The 18,374-nt window shown below is 43.3% G+C and overlaps 1 protein-coding gene across 1 annotated transcript in view; it reads left to right on the top strand.

Moving 5' to 3' along the window:
* Positions 1–18,374, top strand: part of AFF1 (ALF transcription elongation factor 1) — a 218,310-nt gene that overhangs the window by 117,331 nt on the left and 82,605 nt on the right. Inside the window, exons 3-4 of the mRNA XM_079708903.1 lie at positions 10,860–10,983; positions 11,756–12,676. Coding sequence (XP_079565029.1) covers positions 10,860–10,983; positions 11,756–12,676 — 1,045 coding nt within the window. The remainder of the gene's footprint in view (positions 1–10,859; positions 10,984–11,755; positions 12,677–18,374) is intronic.

Raw genomic sequence — 18,374 nt, 5'->3', positions numbered from 1 at the left:
TTCCCACTAGCTATCTACCTTACGTTTGGTAGGGTATATATGTCCATGCCGCTCTTTCACTTTGTCACAGCTTACCCTTCCCCCTCCCCATATCCTCAAGTCCATTCTCTAGTAGGTCTGTGTCTTTATTCCTATCTTACCCCTATGTTCTTCATGACATTTTTTTCTTAAATTCCATATATATGTGTCAGCATACAGTATTTGTCTTTCTCTTTCTGACTTACTTCACTCTGTATGACAGACTCTAGGTCCATCCACCTCATTACAAATAGCTCAATTTCATTTCTTTTTATGGCTGAGTAATATTCCATTGTATATATGTGCCACATCTTCTTTACCCATTCATCCGATGATGGACACTTAGGTTGTTTCCATCTCCGGGCTATTGTAAATAGGGCTGCTATGAACATTTTGGTACATGACTCTTTTTGAATTATGGTTTTCTCAGGGTATATGCCCAGTAGTGGGATTGCTGGGTCATATGGTAGTTCTATTTGTAGTTTTTTAAGGAACCTCCATACCGTTCTCCATAGTGGCTGTACCAATTCACATTCCCACCAGCAGTGCAAGAGTGTTCCCTTTTTTCCACACCCTCTCCAGCATTTATTGTTTCTAGATTTTTTGATGATGGCCATTCTGACTGGTGTGAGATGATATCTCATTGTAGTTTTGATTTGCATTTCTCTAATGAGTAAAGATGTTGAGCATCCTTTCATGTGTTTGTTGGCAGTCTGTATATCTTCTGTGGAGAAATGCCTATTTAGGTCTTCTGCCCATTTTTGGATTGGGTTGTTTGTTTTTTTGTTATTGAGCTGCATGAGCTGCTTATAAATTTTGGAGATGAATCCTTTGTCAGTTGCTTCATTTGCAAATATTTTCTCCCATTCTGAGGGTTGTCTTTTGGTCTTGCTTATGGTTTCCTTTGCTGTGCAAAAGCTTTTAAGTTTCATTAGGTCCCATGTGTTTATTTTTGTCTTTATTTCCATTTCTTTAGGAGGTGGGTCAAAAAGGATCTTGCTGTGATTTATGTCATAGAGTGTTCTGCCTATGTTTTCCTCTAAGAGTTTGATAGTGTCTGGCCTTACATTTAGGTCTTTAATCCATTTTGAGCTTATTTTTGTGTATGGTGTTAGGGAGTGATCTAATCTCATACTTTTACATGTCCCTGTCCAGTTTTCCCAGCACCACTTATTGAAGAGACTGTCCTTTCTCCACTGTACATTCCTGCCTCCTTTATCAAAGATAAGGTGACCATATGTCCGTGGGTTTATCTCTGGGCTTTCTATCCTGTTCCATTGATCTATCTTTCTGTTTTTGTGCCAGTACCATACTGTCTTGATTACTGTAGCTTTGTAGTATAGTCTGAAGTCAGGGAGCCTGATTCCTCCAGCTCCGTTTTTCGTTCTCAAGATTGCTTTGGCTATTCGGGGTCTTTTGTGTTTCCATACAAATTGTGAAATTTTTTGCTCTAGTTCTGTGAAAAATGCCAGTGGTAGTTTGATAGGGATTGCATTGAATCTGTAGATTGCTTTGGGTAGTAGAGTCATTTTCACAATGTTGATTCTTCCAATCCAAGAACATGGTACATCTCTCCATCTATTTGTATCATCTTTAATTTCTTTCATCAGTGTCTTATAATTTTCTGCATACAGGTCTTTTGTCTCCTTAGGTAGGTTTATTCCTAGATATTTTATTCTTTTTGTTGCAATGGTAAATGGGAGTGTTTCCTTGATTTCACTTTCAGATTTTTCATCATTAGTATATAGGAATGCCAGAGATTTCTGTGCATTAATTTTGTATCCTGCAACTTTACCAAATTCATTGATTAGCTCTAGTAGTTTTCTGGTAGCATCTTTAGGATCCTCTATGTATAGTATCATGTCATCTGCAAACAGTGACAGCTTTACTTCTTCTTTTCCGATTTGGATTCCTTTTATTTCCTTTTCTTCTCTGATTGCTGTGGCTAAAACTTCCAAAACTATGTTGAATAAGAGTGGTGAGAGTGGGCAACCTTGTCTTGTTCCTGATCTTAGTGGAAATAGTTTCAGTTTTTCACCATTGAGGACGATGCTGGCTGTGGGTTTGTCATATATGGCCTTTATTATGTTGAGGAAAGTTCCCTCTATGCCTACTTTCTGCAGGGTTTTTATCATAAATGGGTGTTGAATTTTGTCAAAAGCTTTCTCTGCATCTATTGAGATGATCATATGGTTTTTCTCCTTCAATTTGTTAATATGGTGTATCACGTTGATTGATTTGCGTATATTGAAGAATCCTTGCATTCCTGGAATAAACCCCACTTGATCATGGTGTATGGAACATAGTCTTTAATGCAGCTTTATGAAGGTGGGTCTATAATTATTATTTAGCAACGATCTAAGACTGAGTTCAGGGTCCAAAATCAATTTTCAGAGGTTCTAATGCCAAAATGAGCAACACCCCAGTATTTCTTTACCCCTGATCTTGATACTGTTATATGGATATGAGGCTATTTCTTTTGGTTTTAATTAGAACAGTTAACTACACAAATAATGAATGAATACTTCCTTGTGAAAAGCACATTAAAACAGAATTTTAAAACAAGAAACTCCCTAAACCACCAGACTACCACCTACTCCCTCCACCCTGATCTGGTGCTCCTTCTTGATAGATTTTTGAAAAGTATATCCTTTCAGACCTTTGCTCCACATTAATATGCCTGCAGAGGACCTGGCAGATTCATTTTGAAAAGTAAATTAGCATGTCTCTCGTTAAAAGTGAAGTGACTCACTTCTTTCCCTCCAAGCTTGCCCAGGTAGAGGCTGTTTCAATTTAAAACTCATAGTATGCCTTTAAGGTATATGAAGTATCTTAAAGGTTGATTGAATTTTGCAAAATGGAGTCACAACTCTTCTGGTATTTTAATGAGGCTGAGCATTCTGTGGCAAGCAGAAGTGAGTAGCAGAGAGAGCTGTTAGAGATGATCCTTTAGGAGCTCCTCCAGGAAAACACCTGTGACATACTGCTATTTTGTCATTTCGCTTTGGCTGGTGTTTATTTTTTATATCATACCAGATTTGTTTTAGGATTAAGTGATGTTTTCTTTATATTTATTGTGTGTGTTAAGTGGTGGGGCAGGTAATGAAGGTGATATCCGTGAAAGACTTAGCTGAGTGATTTTTATCATGAGAAAGCCGGTTGTGAATTCTTTCACGTGCACAGAGCGGGAGACGAAAACATTTTCCATTCTTTGAAGCAACATTTTTTCTGCCTTCAAACGTGGAGCCACTTTGATTTCTCATTTTAAAATGCATTTATGAGTGATACGGTTTAATGACAAAAAAAAGTTGGACATTTTTTCATAAAGCCAACGTGCAAAATGTTCTCTGATCCCCGGATTGTAGGAGTAGAGGACATGGAAACAAAGGCCAGAAGATGGACTTAAAAAGTCAACAGGGGCTTCCCTGGTGGCGCAGTGGTTGAGAGTCCGGCTGCCGATGCAGGGGACACGGGTTCGGGCCCCGGTCCGGGAAGATCCCACATGCCGCGGAGCAGCTGGGCCCGTAAGCCATGGCCGCTGAGCCTGTGCGTCCGGAGCCTGTGCTCCGCTGTGCTCCGCAATGGGAGAGGCCACAACAGTGAGAGGAAAGTCAACAGGGGTGGCTTCCAAACTAAAAAAGTCACTTGCGCGACGAGTAATCACCCAAGCCTGCTGTCCTTTTGCCTCTGTCACTTTGTGATGTATGTCTCCACTCTCTAATCCTGAGTTGCCTACCTTTTGTGAACAGACTTATGAGTTTTATGTTTTGCTCTATCCTTTGTACGTTCAAACCAGAATGGCATAGTGCTGCTAAAACAGTGAAAAGACTCGTTCTTTTCGAGAATTAATGCACCCTGTCGATTTCAGGATTTATCCTGTCCTTCCCGCCAAATGCCTCTTCCATGTCCATGAAAATGAATACACAGGAGAAATTGCACTCTATCCTCCGAGAGCGAATTTAACTTTTAAACTTGAGTCGGTCACATCCATCAGAGGAAGGTCTGTGCAAAGGGACCAGTCAAGGGTGATAAATGGGTAGTCAGCTGTGCACAGCCTGCCCTGTGGGCTGAGTTGCCATGGAAGCGCCTGGTGGCATTCGGGGATCCTGCATGACTAACCTAGATTAGCAGCAGGGCCCTTGGGCTCAGCCTGGGGAAGGTGCTTACAGCCAGATGATAGCAGAGCCAGCACGCCCCCCCACCCCACCCCGCATCCCAAGCCCAACGTGGGCCTTCCTTCCCCTCCTTCCACATAGGCTCTTTCCTTTTCTGGTGCAGGGGAAAGAGAAAAAGGCGGGTCACTCTCACTAATCCTTACAGAGCTGTGATTTCTTCATTTTATCTCAATGCTCTAATGCATGGGCCCATACCCCCAAGGAGAAGCATTTGAAAAGTGGGAGTACATGTGCCCTGACAGGCCCCAGCATGGGGTTGAGCAGACGACTGCATTCAGGGGCTGACTGGGCAGCTCTGAATTCCTCAGGAGTTTCACCACCTCTCTGAAAGCGAGCGCACCCTGGCAGGTTTTAGCTTTCTAAGCTTTGTTCAGGCTCCCGTGATGCGGATGGAGAGTGGTGGAATTCTGTCAGTGAAAACATCTGTGGCGCAGCCCACCTTAGTAATGGCTTGTGAGTCTCATATGTCACCGCTCTCTCTCACCAGGCACTGGAAATTGAAGCCTGTGGTTTCCCCCATCGGTCTTTGTAGTTCACTTAATTTAAAAAAAAAAAAATGTGGTAGAGGAGGTAGTTTGATGTGTTTTGCAGAAATCTTTCCGAGGCATCGGTGTTGAAACTTGCAGATGGTGGACAGTAGTATATGATCCAAAAGCAAGAACCTGCCTACCGCGAAGTAAAGTTATTCCCTATCTAAAAATATTTTTGCACACTTTTGGTGGAACTCATGGATGTCTGCTGGGTGGTCTGCTGGCGGGGGGGACACGTCAGCACGTGGACCTGTTTTTGAATGCAGCCAGCTGCTTCACATCACCATGTGACTTGTCCACCCCTCCCCTCCCTCAGGTGGGGACTCCTGGGCTGACCAGAAAGCTGGCACTGAGGCCCTAGGAACATGGCCTAGGTCAGCCAGCCAGAAGTTAATGGGAGTGGAGCCCAGTATCGGGCATATAATGGCTACTTTAGTGCAAGTTTATTTATAGCCTGTTCTTGAAAGAAATTAAGGTGAAGAGCCCCTTAGCACATTAGAGATGACTTGTGAATCCAGAGGTTATTTTGGGGTCAGTGACCTTAAATCTGTAAACTTAAAAAAGGCTCTAACATAAGAATTGTGGCACAGTTTTTATAATTTGAAGAGCAACTTCATGCTGTCATATGCCCCTCCCACCCCCCCGCCCCACCCCACCCCCAGTTAAGAGGGCCCTCTGTTGGGTCCGGCAGGGACAGACCTGTATGGATACATTTAAGGGAACATGTGTTTTATGACTCTGAGATGCTCCGCGGGCAGGGATAATACCTGAATTGTCGATGTGTACCTCTTTGAGACTAAGGGATTATAAGCAATTATGAGTTGATTGTAAATTAGCACATTTTAGCATGCCTTCTTTGTTTGTTCTATTTAATATAGCCTGAAAGCTTTACTAGCCACTGAACTGTGACTCAGAACGGAAGCTTTGGTGTCAGGCGGCTTGCACTTGAATTTTCAGGTCTCCCACTTAATAGCAAGTTAATCACTGAGCCTTATTTTTTTTCACCTGGGAAACGGGATTAATCATCTCCCTCTCACAGAGTAGTTGTGAATATTAAATAGGAGGCTGATGTGATTGGCCTAAAGCTGTGCCCACTGATTCGCAGGTGCTAAGTGGGGGCCGTCCTTGACTCTGGTGCCCTCATAATTGCTATTGTTTCTTGGTAAACCTAAAGCGATCCATACAGCCCCCAAAGACTGTGCTTTCTTGTACTCTTCAGAACCACCTAGAAACTTGTTTAACGTGCAAATATCAGGTGCCACATCAGATTGAATCAGAAACCCTGGGGGCAGGTCTCTGTGATCTGTGTTTGAACAAGTCCTCCAGGTGCTTCGATGCTCACTGAAGTTTGAGCACCTCTTATCTAATGCAAAGAGCCGTGTAGAAATCAGTGAAGGAGAACTTGTACAGTCGTCCCTTGGTACCTGCAGGGGACTGGTTCCAGGACTGCTGCTGACATCAAAACCCGGGGATGTTCAAGTCCCTCATGAAATGGCCTAGTATGGTCCTTCCAAGTCTGTGAGTTCCACATCTCCAGACATGGAGGGTCAACTGTAACTCACTCTCTGTGAACAGTGACAAAGTCTGACAAGCCTGATGTTGGGGTGAGGTTCTCCTGTGAGAGCAGGAATGCTTTTTTTCCCCTTCATACCAGAGGAAAAACTGCCACCTTCAATTAAGAGAAGTGGTTGTCAACTTGTAATTACTCAAAGGTAATTACAGAGTTTACGAATCACGTAGGACATTTACTGCTTCCTAAAGTCCCCTCATTTAAAATTCTTCCATCCACCCTCTCCTTGCTCGCACCTTGGTTTGAAAACAACAGTGGTGTGTAAGAGGCTGAACAATGGTTTACCCATGCTACTAATTGTGTTAATGTTTTTAAAATGTAAACTTCCCCTGATTTCAAAATGGAACCAAGAAAAAATGCTCATGAAAAAATTTGCCTGATACTTGTAACAAACCGTTCCTTAAGCCATTGTAAACTTAATAATAAGTAAAAACCAAATAAACCAGAAAGCTGCCCAGTATGACTGGCAAAACCCTGTTAGTTGCAAGGAGAAGGTAGACAGCCTAGAAGAGTGAGGGCTCACAGCTTATCCTATGTCATCATCCTGGGGCTTGGACTGGTCCCTTCCTGTTTCTTCTGCCGCCTTCTGCCCTGCCCAGGGGCCTTGGTGAGTGAGACCCAAGAAGGAGTTGCCCAGCAGACAGTGTGGGTGAGAGTGAGTTTCTCTCACCAAGTTTAGGCCTCATAAAACTCATCCTACCAGTGACACTTGTGATATCTTTTCCTCACCTCACTATTTTTGGGTTTCTCAGTTGAAGGGTGATGGTGAATAAGAAAAAAAATACACTCAAAGCTCATCTCAGAATTGGTATAATATTACGTATGTCTGCCAGTGAAATCTGGGAGTGGCTTTTAATAAAACTTTTTTTTTTTTAAACTAATGAAATCAGACCTTTAATTAAGCAGAATCCTTAATTTAGTAGAATTCCTGCCCGGTAGGAGGCCTGTGCCTCAATTTTTGAATCCCAAAGCAGTAAGCCAGTGTTTGGAATTTTGTAAAATTGGGTTCTTCTCATTATTTTTGTAGCAGCTTTGATTATTTTGGAATAAAAATCTAGAAGTGTGCTAAAGCCTAACTGATGTTGAGATAAAGCCGAGCTGATCGATTTAGAAATACTTTAGTAATTTTAAAACCACTGTAGCTTTTCTTAAATGTATGTGCAGTTGACAGGAAAATTAAGCAAGGACCCCGAGCAGCCTGATAGTTGAGGTGCTACTGTTACACACGCTCGCTTTTCAGTCTGGGACTGAGAATTTTGCCATTTGGGGTGCCCTTTCTGAGGCAAAGGTAGCGATTACTCAGAAGTGGGCAGAGCCCTGCCTCTTAAAGCAGAGCCATAGGCCGGGAACATTCAACAAGCAGTCAAGCTATAGAAACTCCACTGACATAACCAGCAGAAACAGACAAGGGAGAACTCCCTTTGTGGTGAGACTAGCAGAGCAGACACCCTTGCAAAGTAGCTTCCCCTTCTTTGTGCACCCTGCGTGGGCTGTCTGTACCAGGTAGGTTTGGAAGAGAGAAGCTTGGGAGTTCAAGTTGCTTAGAGGACAGTTGCATGCCCTACCCCTCCCTGTGAACAAAGTGGCTGTGAAGCAAGTTTGAAGGAAAAAAATTATTTCCTGATCAACCCTCTTTTTTGGTTCCCATGGTTGGATGTTAATGTTACGTACATTGTGTGTGTGTGTGTTTTTTGTTTTTGTTTTTTGCAGTACACAGGCCTCTCACTGTTGTGGCCTCTCCCGTTGCAGAGCACAGGCTCAGCGGCCATGGCTCACGGGCCCAGCCGCTCCGCGGCATGTGGGATCTTCCCGGACCGGGGCACGAACCCGTTTCCCCTGCATCGGCAGGTGGACTCTCAACCACTGCGCCACCAGGGAAGCCCCTGTGTGTGTGTTTTGAGCCAACAAGAATTACCAAAATTGGGGCTTCCCTGGTGGCGCAGTGATTAAGAATCCACCTACCAGTGCAGGGGACACATGTTCGAGCCCTGGTCCATGAAGATCAGACATGCCGTGGAGCAAATAAGCCCGTGCGCCACAACTACTGAGCCTGCGCTCTAGAGCCTGCGAGCGACACCTACTGAGCTTGCGAGCCACAACTACTGAAGCCCACGTGCCTAGAGCCCGTGCTCCACAAGAGAAGCCAGTGCAGTGAGAAGCCTGTGCACTGCAATGAAGAGTAGCCCCCACTCGCCACAACTAGAGAAAGCCCGTGCACAGAACGAAGACCCAACGCAGCCAAAAATAAATAAATTAAACAAAAAAAAAAGGATTACCAAAATCATAAAACAATTGAAAGGAATTCTTGAGTGATCAACAGGTCCATTTTGCTGCTGTCAACCAGAAATAAGTCTGTCTGAAATGTGTGAGATTCAGACTTCTTAAAGAAGACTTCATAAGCCAGTTTCTGTTTTAGTTTTTCCTCAGTGTTTTTAGTATGTTGACTAACATAAATGTTCACTTTGCTGTTCTCTTAAAATCTGATATCAAGATACCCATCATCTAGGAAAAGTTTTTGCTACGGTGATCTAAGCAGATAATTCTTTACTACATCCCAGTGAATTCAACAGGGTAGCTTAGCCTCCTGCACCCGCGGCCCCCCCACCCCCGCTTCCCACAACCTGTAGATTGAAGGGCTATGGAAATAGCAGACACTCATTTTTTAGATGATCATAATTTTTTAAAAACTGTTTTTGCATGCCGTGTCTTTCAGAGTTAAATTTAAAAATTACAGGTGATATACTGTAAGCATAGTGGCTGTTTTTAAATTTAAAAACATTTACTGTTTAGCTTCTATGCAAAGTACCACGCTTTAGCACCAGGAGGCAGAAAAATATGAGAGGTTCTATTATGATGGGCTTGACATTCAAGGTGAAAGGGGAGAAGGGGAGGGAACCAATCAGTATATTAAGTCAGGTGGATTTGAGAAAGCCTTTAGAGTGGGTGAAATTGGAATCACTCCCGATCTTCTGCTGGTAGCTGAAAATTGGGGATAGGAGTATGTGGTTGAGAGAGACGGAGAGGAAATTCGTGTGATTAGAGTGAAAGCATCGAAGTCCAGGATATCACCGAGGAGCAGGGAGTGGTCTGGCGTGACTGAAATACAGAGGTGGTTTGAGGGAGTTTTGTAGGTAAACTGGTCCTGGAAGAATGCTTATCTTTCAGTAAAAGGGGGTTCTGGGGTGGGGGTGGATTAGAACAAGAGGCTGCCCTTTACCGGGTGTGTTTGGGGAATGGACATGACTGTTAGGTAGAATGCATATGGTAGGCCTGCAGGGAGACAGCAAGGTAATTTCTAGGGTAGGTCTGTGCTAGATTATGGGGGAATTTTAATGCCAAAGCAAGGGTTGAGAGTTTATTCTGCAGTAGCAAAGAGCCACTGAACGCTGGTTATTTTAAAATACGGATGGTGACATGAGAACCAGAGCCTTAGATTGGATTTCTCTCCTTGAGAAGGCTAAATTAGAGGGACAAGATGTGGAGGCAGGAAGACCAGTAAGTAGGCTCTTGTCAGAGGAAGTCAGAGAAGTTCTGAGAGGGCCTAGGTGCCGGGAAAGGGGTGGGGGAGGGTGTCTGACATCAGGGCTAGAATTTCTAAGGTATGTAGAGCCTTGGAGAAACAGTTGAATATTTTCCGATTTATTCACATAATGTTGGGGGGAAAGATTCAGTAGATACTCTAAAGCAAGTCTATGAGGACAAAAGTCTTAATAGTTCTTATTTTCATTATTCTTACATATCCCATGTCAGGGTTGGGAGGGCGTGGCCCGAGTTGCTGACCTAAGGCAAGCCCACTTTTGGTTTGCACGCTAAAACTGCACTCTTTCCGGTTTCCAGCCTCGCGATTTGTTTGCCAGTAGTTGCATTTTTAACCCCTTTGGTGCCGGGGCTGATGATTTAGGATACATTTTTATGTGGTTTAAGTAGTGCGATCAGATTATAGTTTCTCAGTAGGTAGAGCTGACATCTAAAATTGGATTTTCCCATCCTTGACATTTGAAATGATAAATAAAAGTTATCTTTTCAGGTTTACATGCCAAGACTCTTCCAGTAGAGTAGGCTGAGAATAAAGTAAATGCTGTTTTGGGTGCCTGGTAATCTTTTAATTATGAAATAAGCCTTTGGATTTTAATCTTCCAAAATATAAAATACTGATCCAGGAAAACAGCCTTTTTAAAGTTCACATCCTGCTGACTCCTTCAGATGAAAAGCGTCCACCTCTACCCTGTATTTTGCAAGGCGAAAGTAAAAATATCATTAATCTTGTCTCAGTCCCACCACTGACTATAAAAGACTCTTCCATTTGGAGTCAGTCCTGAGCCATGAAGCCAGTAGCCCAGAGTGAACGCTTAGTTTTCCAGAAGCAGGACCCGAAGCTGGAGGGTCGCGGCCAGCTGACTGAGGCCTTAATCTAGGAGTGGGATGAGGGACTTGGGCTTTCTTTAAACCAGCTCCCTTGTCGTCGAGGCTTCTTGAGCTCTCCTTGCCTCCCTCACATGTGTACGTATGCACAGCAAAGCTTGGATACTGATAAACTTTGTTTTTGTTCTTTTGTGGCATCTGAAGCAGCTTGTACAATGAAGAAAGAAACCTGCTTCGAATTAGAGAGAAGGAAAGACGCAACCAGGAAGCTCACCAAGAGAAGGAGTCATTTTCTGAAAAGATTCCCCTTTTTGGAGAGCCCTACAAGGTAATTTCTTTCTTTCTTTCTTTTTTTAATATATTTATTTATTTTTGGCTACATTGGGTCTTTGTTGCCGCGCGAGCTTTCTCTAGCTGGGGCAAGCGGGGGCTACTCTTCGTTGCGGTGTGCGGGCTTCTCATTGCATGGCTTGTCTTGTTGCAGAGCATGGGCTCTAGGCGTGCAGGCTTCGGTAGTTGCAGCACGCGGGCTCAGTAGTTGTGGCGTGCGGGCTCTAGAGCGCAGGCTCAGTAGTTGTAGCGCACGGGCTTAGTTGCTTCCGCAGCATGTGGGATCTTCCCGGACCATGGCTGGAACCCGTGTCCCCTGCATTGGCAGGTGGATTCTTAACCACAGCACCACCAGGGAAGTCCTACAAGGTAATTTCTTGAATATGAGAAAGTCTGATTTATCACCATATTTGACTTCATGATGAAAGTGAGTTTGAACAAGGGTCACACTTGTGAAAATAAGACAACTTATCCTAGAGATCGTTTTTGAAAACAAAATATGAAAATCTTCTGAACCTCGGTAAGTCAAAATTACCAAAGTTTGTGGTTTTCTTTTGTAATGTTCGTCTCCTGTATTTAGTAATATTTGTCCATGGCAGGCTTCTCAGCAGGGGAATTGAGTCAAAATTGCATGTTAAATTCTGTGTTACACATTAAATTGAGGTGTTTCTTTTCTAATGGCATTATGTAACATGGTTTACTAAACAATGGTTTTCCTCACCCTCTTTTTCCCCCTCAGTATCTAACTCTGCTGTCTCTTCTTTTTTTAGACAGAAAAAGGTGATGAGCTATCCAGTCGAATACAGAACATGCTGGGCAACTATGAAGAGGTGAAGGAGTTCCTTAGTACCAAGTCCCACCCTCAACGCTTGGATGCTTCTGAAAATAGGTTGGGAAAGCCAAGATACCCCTCATTTCCTGAGAAGGGGAGCAGCATTCCATCTCACTCCTTCCACACTAGTGTCCACCACCAGCCTATTAATACTCCTGCCTCTGGACCACTTCCTATTGGTACCATTAGCCACAACCCAAAGATGGCGCAGCCAAGAATGGAACCAATGCCAAGTCTCCATGTCAAAAGCTATGGCCCACCGGACAGCCAGCACATGACCCAAGACCGCCTTGGTCAGGAGGGGTACAGCTCTAGTCATCACAAAAAGGGTGACCGCAGGGCTGATGGAAACCACTGTGCTTCAATGACAGACTCAGCTCCAGAGAGGGAGCTTTCTCCTTTGTTCTCTTTGCCTTCCCCAGTCCCCCCTTTGTCACCTGTACATTCCAACCAGCAGACTCTTCCCAGGACGCAAGGAAGCAACAAGGTTCACAGCAGTAACGGTAACAATAAAGGCTACTGTCCGGCCAAGTCTCCCAAGGACCTACCGGTAAAGGTCCATGACAAAGAGACCCTTCAAGACAGTTCAGTAGCAGTTGCCAGCCTTGGGGTAGCCCCTCCCCAGCCACCTTCTCAGACTTTCCCCCCACCCCCCCTCCCCTCAAAAAGCCTTGCAATGCAGCAGAAGCCCACAGCTTATGTCCGGCCCATGGATGGTCAAGATCAGGCTCCTAGTGAGTCTCCTGAACTGAAACCACTGCCGGAGGACTACCGGCAACAGAGTTTTGAAAAAACAGACTTAAAAGTGCCTGCCAAAGCCAAGCTCACTAAGCTGAAAATGCCTTCTCAGTCAGTCGAGGTGAGTGGAAGTTCATATCTGAGGTAATTCCAGTGTGAAGAAAGATTTGAGGTGGAAGTTTCTGGAGGTTTAGGGGCCGGGGTGTCAGTGGCCTTTGTTCAGCAGTACAAGCTGCTTTCTGGCTTTAGGATCTCGTTGACCCACAAGAAACTCAGGTCTGAAGTGGATTACTGATGACAGATACTGAAATGTGATTCGCAGAAAGTTAAAAAAAAATCTTTTTATTGAGCCATGATTTACATACAGTAAAATATAGAGATGGGAAGAGGATAGTTTGCTCTGTTTTGAAAAATGTATACACCTGAAAAATGGATACACCTATACAACCCACAACCCAATTGAGGCAGAGGACATTTATTTATATCATGAGAGTTTCAGGAAGGTTTTGAGCTGTCTTTGATTTTTTGGGGGCTTTGGGGAACTCTGACTTCTTTAAAGACACTGTAAAGAAAAAAAATTTCTTTGGTTAATACTTCCTCTGCCCCAGTTAGTTTTTCCTGAGATCCAAACCATAAAAAAATGAAAACAAGAGGTCAAAATGTTTGGAGGTGAATAATTAATTTTTAAAGATTTGTCCCCTATAAATTATAAGAAACTGTGAAACTAAATTTCTGTTCTAATATATTTTATTTACCACCTACAAAAGAAGAGTGGAGGTGTGATGACATCTCATTTGAGAGAGTCACAAATATAATATAGAACGTTATTCAACTATGGCTTTTTCAAGTAAACAACATACTTTATCTTTTTAAACAAAGGACAAATTCCTTTTTCTGCTCCTTTGACAAATGGCAGCGTGGTGTTTGAATGAGGAGAATCAGAGCACACATTCTATCACTGAAATTCTAAATTAACACCAGTTCCTCAAATTCAGATTTGTAGTGCAAAGTGAAATGTTTGAAGTGAATTTATTTTAGCGCTTATCTGTTAAGGTAAAGTCTGTGGTTGAGTTACATCCATTGTATAAACATTCTAATTTGCATATCCAGTCCTCAAAGACTTATATGTGCACCCAGATACCAGCTTTACATCAGTTTTACATAGTGCTAGAAGGCAAAATTCCTTAAGGTTTAAAAAAAGAAAGAAAAAAAAAATTCCAGGATCCATAGCTGGAAAGATAACCCTTATCTTGAAGGAGGAAAATCTGTTCCTTTGTGGTGTCAGCTTTTGGTTTAGGAGAGGTTAGGGTTCTGTCCATAGTCAGCTGGTGAGCTGGAGTGTCTCCGGATGTCTTCAGAATGTGACTGGTTTGGAGGCTGAGGAAAAATTAGAAAGGAGTAAAGCACGTGGTAGAAATGACCAAGATGGCAGAACAATCCCTGTAACCCCATAAGCTATGCAGATTCACTGCAGTGAGCCATTTATTGAACATTTTGTGCTCTGATGGGCAGTAGGGGTAGGGAACAGAATGAAGGTGGAGAAGAATAAAGTGAGATCTTCCCACCTCCTACGGTCAGTCAGCCTACCTTATAATTCAGAAAGAACTTAATGGAATTTTCTTTATTTATCAAATAAGGTCTGTTATATTTTCCTAGTTTAAAAAGAAAAAAGAGGTAAGGGGACAATTTAACATGTTTTCTTTAAAAAGAAAACTAAGCAACTAAAAATTGCTTTCAAACAATCCTAAGACCAATTAGCAAATATTTGCATTGTCTACCAAATACCCAACCATATGTATAAGCACAGGGTGGGATGCCAAAGAAGTACTGGTCCCTGCCCCAGAGAGATGACAGTCTAGCGTGGAGATCAGCCTACACATGTGAAACAGTCAGAGAACTGTCTGCTACTAGGTGCATAGAGAAAGTTTCAAACATCAGCCTTAAGACAGTTAACCCATGTAAATTCAACCAACAGGTTTTCTGGTAGACCTTTTAGGTTAGAGGATCCCGGTTAACCTTTTGCTTTCCTGGTGAAAGAAAGATAAGGTGAGTTGAGATTTCTCCAGGGTCTTACAGCTCCTCAGATTTAATACATATTTCAAACATAGGACCACATTAGATGGTCCTTGCATATTTTCTGAGTGGACAGTTGAACAAAATCATCCGTAGATGTGGTAAGAGAATGGGGTTTTCTTGGCTTTTCTTGACCTGCTGTCAACAATTGAGTAGATGTAAACGTTTCATCTTCAGCCTGTGTTTGCAGTCAACCTTCATTTTAACATGATGGCTCCCTCTGGCCTCTAAACAGGGTTCTCAGGCCAGTGGCAGCTGTGGTGCTAACTGCCTTGGAGCCCCTGGGTGGTGTTGGTGGCATGGGAGGGTGGAGCTGAGGGGTCAGGCAGATGGAGGGCTCTGGGCAAAGAACTTGTAATGAAGGGGGAGTAAGTCTGGGAAACAGGGATATTGGTGCTCTCTGGCGAGTGTTTAGATTTGGTTTAGTAAGATCTCACGTTTCACAGACTTACCATTAATTTTCTGTTTGTAGACCCAATAAAATCGCTATTTTTTTAAGGTTTTAAAAACATGTAGGGGCTTACCTGGTGGCTCAGTGGTTAAGAATCCGCCTGCCAATGCAGGGGACATGGGTTGGAGCCCTTGTCCGGGAAGATCCCACATGCCACGGAGCAACTAAGCCCGTGTGCCACAACTACTGAGCCTGCGCTCTAGAGCCCGTGCTCCGCAACAAGAGAAGCCACCGCAATGAGAAGCCCGCGCACAGCAGCGAAGACCCAATGCAGCCAAAAATAAATAAATAAAATAAATAAATGTATTTTTTTAAAAAAGCATTTAAAAAAACCATGTAGATTGGATTTTAAAAATCTCAAATTAAAAAAAATATATTTATTTTTTTGGCTGTGTCGGGTCTTAGCTGCAGCACGCGGGATCTTTAGTTGTGGCATGCGGGCTCTTTGTTAGTTGTCAGATTTTAATATTCTGGTGAATCAAAGGAAAGCATAGAGGTGGGGGACAGCAAAAGCGGGGAATTAACCCCAGAGCAGGTAAATTCTGAATATGGAGCGGACGGAATGGTAGCAATATCTTGGGCTGCTTGTGGCATTGGGGCAGAAGAATAGAGAATGCCAGGGTGGAAGGGGAAGTTGGCTGTTGGTAGAGCCATGGGAAGGGGCATGGGGATAGCTAAGTGGTTTTCCTTTATTTGCCGCATTTGTCCTAAGGCACGTCGGAGGAGGTTTTCTTTCCTGGCATTCTGAGTGTGTGGGTTTTGTGGTTTGTTTCATTGCTCCTCTCCCCCACTGCTTCCATCAAACAGTATTTTTAAAAAATGGACCAAGATGGGAAAGTCCTCTTGTCTGTCTGGCACTCCTTTATTCTCAGGCCACATATGTATGAGTTCCTTGCTATTTTCTGTCCTTTCACTTCGTGGGAAACACTTGGTTTGTGTATTTTAGTTGGTTCTCCTAAATAATGGTATTCCTTTCTGGGATAAGTGATGCTCACGGTTAACACTTAGTCTTTCCTAAAATCCTACAGGAAAAATATTATCAAAAGGTCAACATTCTGACTAAATAGAGGCTAGAGCACACAGTGTACACTGGATTTTTCTCTGGGCATGTTGATTTTAGTTTTGTGTCAACTGGAAGATGTATAGCATCTTGAAATGACCCATCTGAGGATATAGCCAGGACTCCACGATATCACAGGGATGCCTACCAGCTGTAGAGTTGCCACATCAGAGACCGAACTGCCCAAATGGAAGGCTGAGCTTCCTTTCTAGCTCTTTCTACCGGAAGTTAACAAATGAGAGTGAGAGGAAAACCAAGGCATCTCTGTGTGAGCGTTCCTGAGTGTGGACCCTGGACTGGAGTGGATGTGCTTAGAGGCAGATAGGCATTTTACTGAAAGGGAGAAATGGATTAAGTTGAGGTGGGCATATTAAATTGTATACTGAATTTAGAATATTAGAATTTTAAGGATAAACCTACAGCCCTTTCATTTTGCAAATAAAGCTTAGGAAGGTGAGGTCACTTAATTTTGCTGCAGTTTAGTTAGTAGCAGAGCCAGAGTTAGAATTCTCAGTTCTATGATCTTTCTATCTCTGCTTGTTAAGTATGCGTGGAGACCATAGGAGGATCTTGAGCAGGGGAGTGATATATCTACTTTCTCTTTTTGAAAAAGATCATTCTGGCTCCTGGGTGGAGAATGGCTTGGAGGGGCAAAGGTGGCAGAAGTAGGGAGGCCAGCTAGGGGGTGGGAAATGACGATGGCTTGGCGTAGGATAATAGCAGTGGACATGGTGAGAAGTGGACAGATTCCAAATATATTGGGCAGGGGAGTAATAGGGCTTTGTGATTGACTGGAGGTGGGAGTGGGCCCGAGGTGCGAGGGAAAGTGAGGCATTAAGGAAGGTCCTACTGGAAAGGTGTGGATGGTGGGATGATACCTGAGATGGAGTTGACCTGGGTGGAACAGGTTTAGAGGGAAAACCAGGATGCTCTGGATGGATCACATATTAAGTTTGAGATGCCGTTATGTATCTAGGTAGACATGACAAGTTGGCAGTCATCGGTAGTAGATCAGCTCAGGGAAAATGATAAGTTTGGATGTTTGTGGTGAAGTAAGAATCACAGGAGTGGAGATAAACGAAATGGAGCCAGCATTCAGTTAGCACACAGCACAGGTTAGTCAAGTCAGGAAAATAGGCAAGAGAGTAACAGACCACTCCAAGGAGAAGTCCGGGAACGGGGTGTCTCAGCACAAGCAGTGGTCTCGGTCTAGCATGGTCTCAGGACAAGCATGAGTGGGAAGTAGCCCTCTGCTTGGACAGAGCCTCCAGCAGTGCCCACGTGGAACAGCTCTCAGCAGGGGGAAATTGGGTCCTCCAGGGAAGAGCTTTCAGTTGCTCAGCTCAGTGGGCTCATTTTAAGGAGTTTATCAGTGGGTGTAATGGTCTTACTCTAAGACGTTCACAGTCCTATGGTAGACTTTTCAAAACAACTAATACAGAAGTTCACATTGGCCACTGGGACTCCATTTTGAACTACTTAGCATAGCTTAAATCCTGTAAGTTTCACACAAGATGAGTAGAAATCATAACACAAAAGAAATCTCATCTTAATACTGGGAATAATAAATTTGGGCTGTGTTTGCCTATGGTGGATATTTAAAGCTTTGGGACCAGGCAGATGTAGCTGAGAAGGCCCTAAACCAGGCCCTCCCTGGCTTAGCTTTACCTGTGGCAAGGGCAGGAGCGGGAAGAAATGGGGTCCTGCTGGGTCTTCGGAAGCAGAAATTGAAGATCATCTTGAAAACTTGAGAATCTGCTTATAAATTAGGGGAAATAATAGGTTTCTGTTTTTTCACTTAGGGTTTGAAGTGTACGTGTAAATAATACAATTATCTTAATTTAAGCAAATAAGTCACTGGAACCTAGCAGAATTTACCGTCAATTTAAATTTGCTACTGCTTCTACTTCCTTATATGGCCCTTCTCCATTGCCCTCCAGAGAAATCTGGCTTTGAGTCCTGATGGTTTCTGATTTCCGCAGAGCAATTGCTCTTTTCCTTGTGGCCTCTCATGACATCATTTGGGAACATTTTCTGATACCAAATCCTTCCACCTAATTTCCAAGACTCAGGTGTCACCTGCAGCTGTGAATTCATTGTTGGACTACTTTGACTCACGGCAACTCTTAAATTATGCCATCCGTTTTCAATAAACTGCCAGCCTAATAGAGTGAAGTAATCCACAGTGGAAAACTGTGATAGTGATTCACTTTGCATTCATGTATGCAAACAACC

This window comes from Hyperoodon ampullatus (genome assembly GCF_949752795.1).
Source record: "Hyperoodon ampullatus genome assembly, chromosome: 1".
NCBI lineage: Eukaryota > Metazoa > Chordata > Mammalia > Artiodactyla > Ziphiidae > Hyperoodon > Hyperoodon ampullatus.
Note: the sequence above shows the minus strand (reverse complement) of the source record. Positions and strands in the feature narration are given on the sequence as shown.